This window comes from Polypterus senegalus, chromosome 10, assembly GCF_016835505.1.
Source record: "Polypterus senegalus isolate Bchr_013 chromosome 10, ASM1683550v1, whole genome shotgun sequence".
Classification (NCBI taxonomy): Eukaryota; Metazoa; Chordata; class Cladistia; order Polypteriformes; family Polypteridae; genus Polypterus; species Polypterus senegalus.
The window spans coordinates 5671436-5681039 of NC_053163.1; the positions used below are offsets into that span (position 1 = coordinate 5671436).

The 9604-nt window shown below is 44.8% G+C and overlaps 1 protein-coding gene across 1 annotated transcript; it reads left to right on the plus strand.

The window, feature by feature from the left end:
• The first annotated feature begins 3623 nt into the window (after positions 1–3623).
• Positions 3624–5134, plus strand: cldni (claudin i). The gene is made up of 2 exons (XM_039765003.1): positions 3624–3749; positions 4341–5134. The coding sequence occupies exon 2, from the start codon at positions 4352–4354 to the stop codon at positions 4991–4993; it is 642 nt and encodes a 213-aa protein (XP_039620937.1). The 5' UTR covers positions 3624–3749; positions 4341–4351; the 3' UTR covers positions 4994–5134.
• The last annotated feature ends 4470 nt before the right edge of the window (positions 5135–9604 follow it).

Sequence of the window (9604 nt, forward strand, 5' to 3'; positions counted from 1 at the left end):
CGTGTGGTTATTTAGGCACAATACATAGAACTAAAGGCTTCGTGCTTACGTTAATACACCTCTTGGACCAATAGTGTGAGTTTCCCGTCTTAACGTTATAAAATACCGGACACTAAACGGTAGAGTCGAGTCCCGACTTATCCACGAGTATATACAGTAAATCTAACAGCATAATTACTGTGACATTCCTTTCATTAGAGGATACTAGAATGTCACTTACAGCACAGGTTAGTGCCGTTTCTGTCCTGTCGCTGATGTGGAAGTCAGCCTGGAACTTCTCTAATAAATTGTGATGCGTAAGGTGAGTCTGAAGCTGCGTAGCGACGACTTTTTAGTATTTTAGAGAGAGAGAGAGAGAGAAAGAAGAAGTTAAATTTGAAGTGGGTCTGTAATTATTAAGCTTGTGTAGGTCTGTCTGTGATTTTTAAGTAATGCTCGATTGACTGTCACGTTTTGTTCGTCAGGGACTGCGCCATTCATTGATAATGCTGAGAAGCAATACACAGCTGGCAAGTCCTTACGATTTCGGGATGTTAACATCTTTTATCTTTAACTGCCTTCAGTATCACTGTTTACTTTTGCTAACTGGAGATGATCGCAGTCAAATGAAGAGCAGGACCCGAGTGAGGAGCTCTTTCCATGGTACCATAAATAGCAAAACAAAACTCAACAAAAAGCAGAAAGTTGCAGTGCTCGAGTTCAGGTGAGGCGTCACTTGCTTATCGCTGGTTGTCAGCACGGCCTACTGGGCTGTCCCCTCGTTGTTCCAAGTGCTGTGTGGAGCGAGACCGGAGACGACATGGGTGGAGCTAAAGGCTGGATGACTGTCAGTCAAATTCGACTTCAGCAAACTGGGTGGAGCAGGTGATTCGCAGATGACGTCAAACATAACGTCACAATATAGTAGGGAGAAAACTGTGGAGCTTCCTTTCGAATACGTCATCATGGTTCACGTGCGATTTTGCAATAGCGAAACTCCCTGAAAACAAATTTGGGTTTGGGAATTTTAAAAGTGTTTAAAGTTCACACAACATTTAAGAAGGATTTGGATGAGATGTTCGGGCAGCTTAGCTACAGTCTGAGCTAAACAAACGAGCCTGATGGACTGAGTGGTGGTCTCGCGTATGTTCTTATGTGATCTGATCCAGGATGAAATCCTCAAGGCAGCATTTTGTTATCCACAATGGTGTCAAACGTGGGTGTGGAAAAGTTGTATCAAGAGGTAGAAGCACAAAAAAACGAACAATGGTGGAAATGATGACAATGATAGATAGATAGATATACACTTTATTAATCCCTAAGGTGAAATTCACATGGAGAAGCATGGTGGCACTGGCAGTAAAGGAGGTCGGGGTTGACGTCCCGTGTGCTGCTCCATCCTTGTGCTCATCGTCTCCCACAGTCCAAGAGGACCGGCATGGCTAGATTTGCCCATGTGTGATGGACCACCGCCCGGTCCGGCTGTCTTTCCTGCCTTTGTGCCTGCGGACGGCGGGAGTCGAATAAGCGGGTTTAAGAACATGGATGGATGATAACAGTGAGGAACTGACTTTAAAAAACGGAGTACGGGGTGTCATAAGCGTTAAGAACAGCAAAATCACCAAAGCTGTACAACACAAAATAAAGGAATTGCAAAGAGACTTAAAGGGTCGAAGATAAGGGAGAGTAGACCAGTACCGCCGCTCCCTATACGCAGAGTACGCAGTCTGTGTGGGGCACCAACTCCCGGGGGGCACCATCCCAGCTGCTCAAAAAAATCGTTTTTATATATTATAATAATAAATTAATGTTAATAATATACATGTACAAATAAACAAAAATATAAACGTATATATTGCATTTTACGGTGAACGCAGAGTAGGCTAAGCACACGTGATGACGCGCGCGCCCTCATGTATTTACTTTTATTTGAATAAAGTTCTATTTTGGCCCCTATAGTAGGTGTTTTTTTTTATTATTTTATTTTTACTTCCGTAATATTTGGGGAGGGGGCACAAAGGTAAATTTCTGCTTAGGGCACCCTGTGTAGACCATTAAAAAGCGTGCGGACAGCACAGAACTCTTGGATGCTGAGTGATCCTGAAAACCTGAACTCCGCCTGGGTGGCTTCATACAGTTGAGAGTCCACTGGAAGTTCACAAACGTGTCATCATCTGGTCCTGGTCATTTGCGGATCTGCATCTCAATAAAGAAAAGTGATTTCCGTCATCTCCATGTAAATGGCTCATTATGACATCGCACCTTTATTTAGAATGGGGAATGCGTCATCTGTCCTTTGTCGTTTTTTTGTTTTTTTTCCTCGTCCCACGAAACTGTTTGTGCCCCCTGCGTCGGACCCTTCTGGCATACATTCCAACGACAAAATATCCGACATTTCCATTTATTTGCTTATAACAGACGCTCTTATCCAAAGCGACTTACAAAAGAAATCTACATAATCGAGTAACATCAGCCTGCATGGGAGGCTGTTTGGGAAACAAGTGTGACAGGACAAGGGGACAAAATTGGTCGCCATACGTGCAAAGCTCAAAACAAAATATAAGCAAGTCTCAGATTCACAGTGTGGCAAAGTGGTTGAGGCTCTGGACTTCAAACCCTGAGGTTCAAATCCGCTACGGACACTGTGTGACCATGAAGGTGGCACTTGACCTGCCTGTGCCCTGATTGGAAAAACACATGAAATGTAACCAAGTGTGTTGTAAGTCATCTTGGATAAAGGAGTCAGCCAAATACGTACAGTAAATAGAAAACTAAAGAGCTATCGCTTGGAAATTCAAACAGGAGGCTCTTCAAACGCTTGTCCACCGTATGAGTCCGAGCTTCCAAAAGGGCTGCGCTGCTCGTTTCGTCAGCCAGAATATATAAGTAAAATATATAACTATTATTACATCAAAATAGTCCGGAGTGAGAGTTTATAGCACGCAGAGGGGGCCCATATCTACAGGTGCGGACCCTCTGACTGCTCTGCGCGCAGGCATCCGGGATTTGAATTTAATACGCGCCATTACAGCACGCCAGTGTATTTTAATTACTCGAAATAAATTAAAAATCTCTCTGCGATAACCCTGCCGCTGTGGCTGAAGTGCTGCTTCTAATTCAGTCGTTCGCTTGTATTTAAAGCGCCTTTCTCTGTTTGGTTATGTTTAAATCTGAAAAAAAAAAAAATCTCCGCGCTGATTCCGTCAATGCAATATAAAATAAAAATAAACTACAATGGGTATCATAGGCGATAGCTGCAGTAAGGTTAATATCCAAATCTTCTCTCCTCCCACCCCCAAACTCCCCCAATCGGACGGAAGGCAGTCGGTTTCGGTCGGAGTTTCTGCCGGCCACCCTTTGAAATGCTTTACAAGCGAAAAAGGGGGTCTGGATTGAAGGGTTTAGGAAATCTGGCTCATTCCAGTTCGTCTGCTATATGGGGTGGGGTGGGGTGGGGGGGGGGTTGAAGGCTGAGGTGGGGTCTGTGCCCCCATTGTTCAGGTAAACAATGCGTCTCACCTGCAGCGGCCTTCATTCTGATTACAGGGGTGGAGTTACCGGTTCGGCAGTGCACTTCGGATTGGCTGGTAGAAGCAATGGGCGGGACTCTCACAATGATATATATACACCAGCCCGCCTTGTTAGTTTCAGGGTGTCACGGCCAGCTTTTGTGTTTTTTTTGTTCGGAGGAGCAGTCACCGCTGCAGAAGCCCCCCAGAGGACTCCCTCGCTTTCCTGGAATTTTGTTATCTAAAGGCTCCTCTCTGTTGGTGAGTGTTAACTTTTGTTTGTGGTCCGCTATCATTTTTTGGGTTACTTGCGTGCTTCACTGATCGCCTACCTGCGGACACAGGGTGTCCGACCCCCTTGCATGAGGCTTTTCCTTTTTTTATTTTTTAATGGCCTATACAGTATTTGTTTTTTGGCGCCCAGGTCTGACCCCGGCGCAACTTTCTGGTCGATCTCTCTGAAAAACTTGAAGCTGCGGGTTAACCATTAACCTTGTTTGGCGCAAATCAATAACTGTCTTTGACCCCTCTGGGAGTACTTGGTGGTCGGATTTTTTTTTTAAAGCGCCCCCCCATTGAGCGAACTGTCGCCGCAGGAGTGCTCGATGCACTTGTTCCTCTGAAGTGATTGTTTTTGATGGCCTCCGGCTGTGCTTATTGTCTCCGAGATCCATTTAAACGCCGTAAAGGCGAGGGAGGGTGGTTGCTTATTTTCATTGAAAGTACCAGGTTTTATAAAATGGGGGTTGCATAGTCCTCAGCACCCCACTCCAGTGGTTTTTTTTTTTCCTTGTTAAATGAGAGCGCAATTTAAGCCCCCCCAATAACCTAATTTCCACTTTTCCTCTTTAGAGTTCCAGAAGATGCCTTCGACTGGCATTCAGCTAATGGGAATGGCTCTGGCCATAGTGGGCTGGATCGCGGCCATCATCTCCTGCGCCCTCCCAATGTGGCGGGTCACCGCGTTCATCGGCAGTAACATCGTTACAGCGCAGACCATCTGGGAGGGCTTGTGGATGAACTGCATCGTCCAGAGCACCGGGCAGATGCAATGCAAGGTCTACGACTCCATGCTGGCCTTGAGTCAGGATCTGCAGGCAGCTCGGGCGCTCACGGTCATCTCTGTTCTGGTCACCATCCTCGCCATCTTCGCCGGCATCGTGGGGGGCAAGTGCACCAACTGCGTGGAGGACGAAACCGTCAAGGCGCGCATCAGCCTGGTGTCGGGCGTGATCTTCATCATTGCTGGTATCCTCTTCCTCATTCCAGTCTGCTGGTCGGCCAACACCATCATCCGTGACTTTTACAACCCACTGGTGACCGAAGCACAGAAACGCGAGCTGGGGGCGGCACTCTACATCGGCTGGGCTGCTGCGGCTCTGCTGGTACTCGGTGGGGGTCTGCTCTGCTGTTCCTGCCCTGCCAAACGGGAGCAATACTCCGCCCGGTACACCGCAGCAGCTTCCCATCCGCGTTCGGAATACCCGAACAAGAACTACGTCTGAGGTCTGAAACTTGGGACTGAGAGGCGTCGTTTTAACTGCTGGGCGCGAAGGCGCGGCGCTGCTGGACATTTTAAATTCTTTACCCAGAATTTGGGATTGTATTTTTATACTGTTAATAAAATTTGTTTTCTTTTTCTGATATTTAAGTGTAACGGTGGTTTATTTTTAAATGGCGATGCAACTCTCGGAGTAAGGTTTGTATTGCAATTGGTTTACCTGATCAGCTGGGTTTGTTACACGGGGGTGCAGTACTGCAGTGGTCGCTTCTTGTAAATTGCAAGCGAAACGGTTAAAATGCTTTTAAGCGGAGGCTTTTGATGTTCTAAAGAAGCGATGGTTCGGGTGTTTAACCGATGAGACGGAAGATTTGGTAGTTGGAGACCTTCAATCGCTAAACCAGTGTTTCCCAAACTCGGTCCTGGGGGGGCCCTGTGACTGCAGGTTTTTGTTCCAACCACATTCCTAATCGGTGGCAACGCCTGATAACACTGAGCTCATTTAAGAAGCTTTTTTTGGGGACACAGCTTAGCGGCAGGGTTTTTACATTTATTTTCTACTTTTGCTAGAGAAATGCTTAACGGTTTTCATACTTTCTCTGTGCAGTTAGAACGTCGCCTTCTCCGTCCAGATTTGCATTGAAAACGAGCAGATCAGACACCCAGGCAAATAACTAGGCTGCAACTATTAGAGTCCGACCCACTAATTAGAATGGATTAAACAATTAGAACCTTTTAAAGTAAAGAATCGAGATGAAAATACTGTTAAAGAGAAATTTATTCCTAGAAGTGCTTGGTACATAAGCGGGGTTGGATATTAAATGTCGACATTTCCCCGTATTTCGTGAGTGTCGCAAACTAAACATCTTAAAATGAGTTTTAATTTACTAGAATCTCAAATCGTCAAGTTTAATGTAGCACATTAAATGTTTTATATCAAGTATTCCCCGCCCCAGTTAATCTCTACGCGCTTCTTGATCAGATTTCCTCTTGCACTGCAGGCGCCGGCAGCGATCACCGCACATTAACTTCATGATATTCCTGCTCTGAACACTCGGAATACGAAGAACTTTTTCACGATGAAATGCATTAAACATGGGGCACGATGGCGTGGCTGTAGTGCTGCTCCCTTGCATTAAGGGGTGTACGTTCAGTGTAGAGAAATTTTATGGCAGGTGTGACGAGGCTCCAAAAAACTGGATATAGGAATGGGTATCGCACTGGTTTAACTGAAATATGTAAATGGTGTCGCGATCGGAGACAGAATTTAATGGATTTTCTTCTGAGCGGGCTTTATTGCATGCGTATCTTCTCTGAAAAATTTCCAGCTCCTATCCTTTCTCTACAACCAATCACCACACGATAAACGTCTTTATGAAATTAAAACAAACTTAGACCTCAGTTTTCAGAACTTTAAATGTATTAAAGCATGTGGGGGTGTGGTGGTTGCAGTGCTTGCTCGCAGCAATGGGGTCCCGGGTGTTTTCTGCCTTGAATTTGCATGTTTTTCTGGTGGGTCTACTCGGCGTGTTTCAGTTTTCTTTCAAAGTCCTGTAGGATGTGGGGCTTTATTATGTATTATTGACCCTGCTACTGTCTGTGTTGCTCGTTTTCACCCTGCGATGTGCTGGCACCCAGTTCAGGATTTACTCCTGCCTCGCACGCAAAGCTTGAATGGATGGCTTAATTAAACATTTTCGGGCCCCGCCACCCATGTTTAATACATTCTTTAATGCATTTAATCGTGAAAAAGATATCAAGTATTTATCTTTGTATTCTGAATGTTCTTAGAGCAGGAATATCATGAAGTTAATGTGCGGCGATCACTGTCTGCGCCTCTCAGTGCAAAAGGAAGTCTGTTTAAGAAGCACATAGAGATTAAAAACTGGGACGGGGAACACTTAATATAAAAGATTAACTCTAACATCACTCGAGCTCCATATGCGCAAAGCATACAATTATACAACACAATTATATATCGAGCACATCTGTCTCGACTACAACTCTCAAATGTTTCCAGGGCGAGAGCCAACCTGCGACCGTTGCAACCAAGCCCCAGCCTCACTGGGTCACATGTTCTGGGCCGCGTGCACCAAATTAACATTATTCTGGACAAAATTTTTAATTACCTCTCAGACAGCCTTGGACTCACAATCCCTCCTAACCCATTAACAGCTGTGTTTGGGGTTCTTCCAGAGGGGCTTAAAGTGGAGTAAGACAAACTGTTATGGCATTCACAACACTCTTGGCACGCAGACTTATTCTGATAAACTGGAAGAACCCAAACTCTCCTCTTTTAAGTCAGTGGGAAACCGATGTGTTATACTATTTAAAATTGGAAAAAATCAAATACTCAGAGGATCCGTACAGACCTTTTTGAAAACATGGCAGGATCTAATCAGTAATATTTTAAAATAAGTTCATGAAGCACAGAGAATTTATTAATTTAGGTATGTTTACAAGCTGTGAAATGTTTATGCCGTTTTTCTTAGTCTCTCTCTCTCTCGAGGGTGGGGGGATCGATCTGTTCTTGACTCCATTTTTCTTTTTGTAAAAACTTGATTGCTTTGTATGGAGTGCAATAAAATTAATAATAAAAAGAAATGCCCGAGTAACTTCACATATAGATTACTGTAATGCTGTTCTATTTGGCATCCCACGAAATGAATCCATCGCTTACAACTTCTTCAAAATTCTGCTCCCAGTATAATAACCTGCTGTTCTAAATCCACTGCACATATTACACCAATTCTCTCTCAACTTCACTGGCTCCCAATACAATACACAGTCCCGCTCTGAACATGTAAAGCTCTCCACAACCTCACTGATCTCCTCCAGACTGGCACTCCTCTCACTCACTCGGATCCTCCTCTGCAGCTCGGCTTTCTGTGCCGCACATCAGACTCCGCGCTATGGGAGCTCAAACGTCTCTCCTGGTGCTCCTCAGCGCTGGGATTCTCTTCCCTCTCATATCCGTCAGCTTGATTCAATAACACATTTTAAAACTGCCCTCAAAACTTATCTTTTCAAACTGGCATACCGATTGTGAATTTTGCACTGTTACTGCCAGTTATCTTTGTTTGCTAATTATTGCTTTTTGATTTATCATTCTCTCGTTTTACTGATGTTTCATTTTATTATATGGTGACCTTGAATGCTAAGATTATAAAACGGGATTTTCTAATGGCCAAATATAACCGAAACAATTGTTCAGCCTTACCTATGAAATGTAATCCCCCGGGATCTGGTTTAGAGCGTCCAGCGGTTCGTACAATCCCAAGCAGCACACATGTGAGGCATCTTATCCATTACTTCACTCCACAGCAGTGCCACTCGCAATATGGCGGCAACGTTGACGTACTATGCTGCTGGTCATGCGGCGTCTATATATATATATATATATATATCTATGTCAAAGCGAACATTGTCATTTCGACCATTACAAGTATATATATTAAGACGAAATTGCGAAGCTCAGGGTCCTCAGTGTAACAACATAAAGTGCAAATAAATTAGAATTTAATGCAGATTAGTTACTTGAGTCGTTTTTATGGAGTGTGTTTTTTTTTTCTGTCTAATTGCGTGTCGCATACTTAATGACTGTTTCAGTAATTGCACTTTACCTGCCTGTGTAGTTCCTTCTAAACCCAGTTTTAGTTACAAATCTTTTCCGCAATGAAAGAATGGGGTTTTATCCACCAATCTTAACCCAAAGCGCCTGCCTTTGAAACCATTTTTTTGGCTCTCAGAAGGACGCGATGTGAAAGTTGCAGAATGCAAGTTGATTTAGAACTGTAACAGGCTTCATAAATTCAGTAGAATACACTTCAGAAACCCTGATGTCTCCTGGGTCTTTTTTTTTTTTTTTAAAGGACTCTCACTACGTATGTTGTCAGCTTGCATGGATTACAGCGCGTCCCTGCGCCCACCCCACGACAAATCATTGGACTGAGATCCGAGTGCAGTCGTGCAGCGGGTGACCCCTCAGGCAGGTCCGCATTTTCTTAATTTGTTTGTGTCCGGCTAAGCTGCCTACAATCAAAGTTCAGTTTTCTACAAGTTCCACTTTTCTCAGAGGACCAAGATCCCGTCCCACTGCTGTCACGCAGTGGCTCTGAAGGGCCATACGACACCAGTAAAGATTAATAAAGTGCGCCTGAGCGTCCCCTTTCGAATTTCGCAGCAGTCGGTCTTGCAGATTGGAAAGTTGGCGCCTGCGGGGGCTGCCATCTCGGAGAACAGGGGCGGGGTGGGCAACATGTTCTCGAAAATCAGAGCCTGAATGCTAACACCCCCAAACCTCCAAAACACACTTAGATGTTATGTTATATTAGTAACATGCATTATTTTATCTCACGGGGATTTTAGCGTTTTAGTACTTGGCATGCCCACCCAAACCCCCCGTTAATGCCGGTGGTCATACATTGGGGTCGGTGCCCCCCGCCCCCCCCTTGGAGTTTCTTGCCAGTCCTCCAAGCATGTTAGAAGGTTCAATGGTATGAGGTAAGGGGGCTGTCATCTCGAGGATCAGAGCGCCCCCTGCACCGACGATGCCATTGTCCCACCCCGCTACATTTTTCGAAAGTTTTCGGGCTTGTCTGCAAGTGAAACTGCC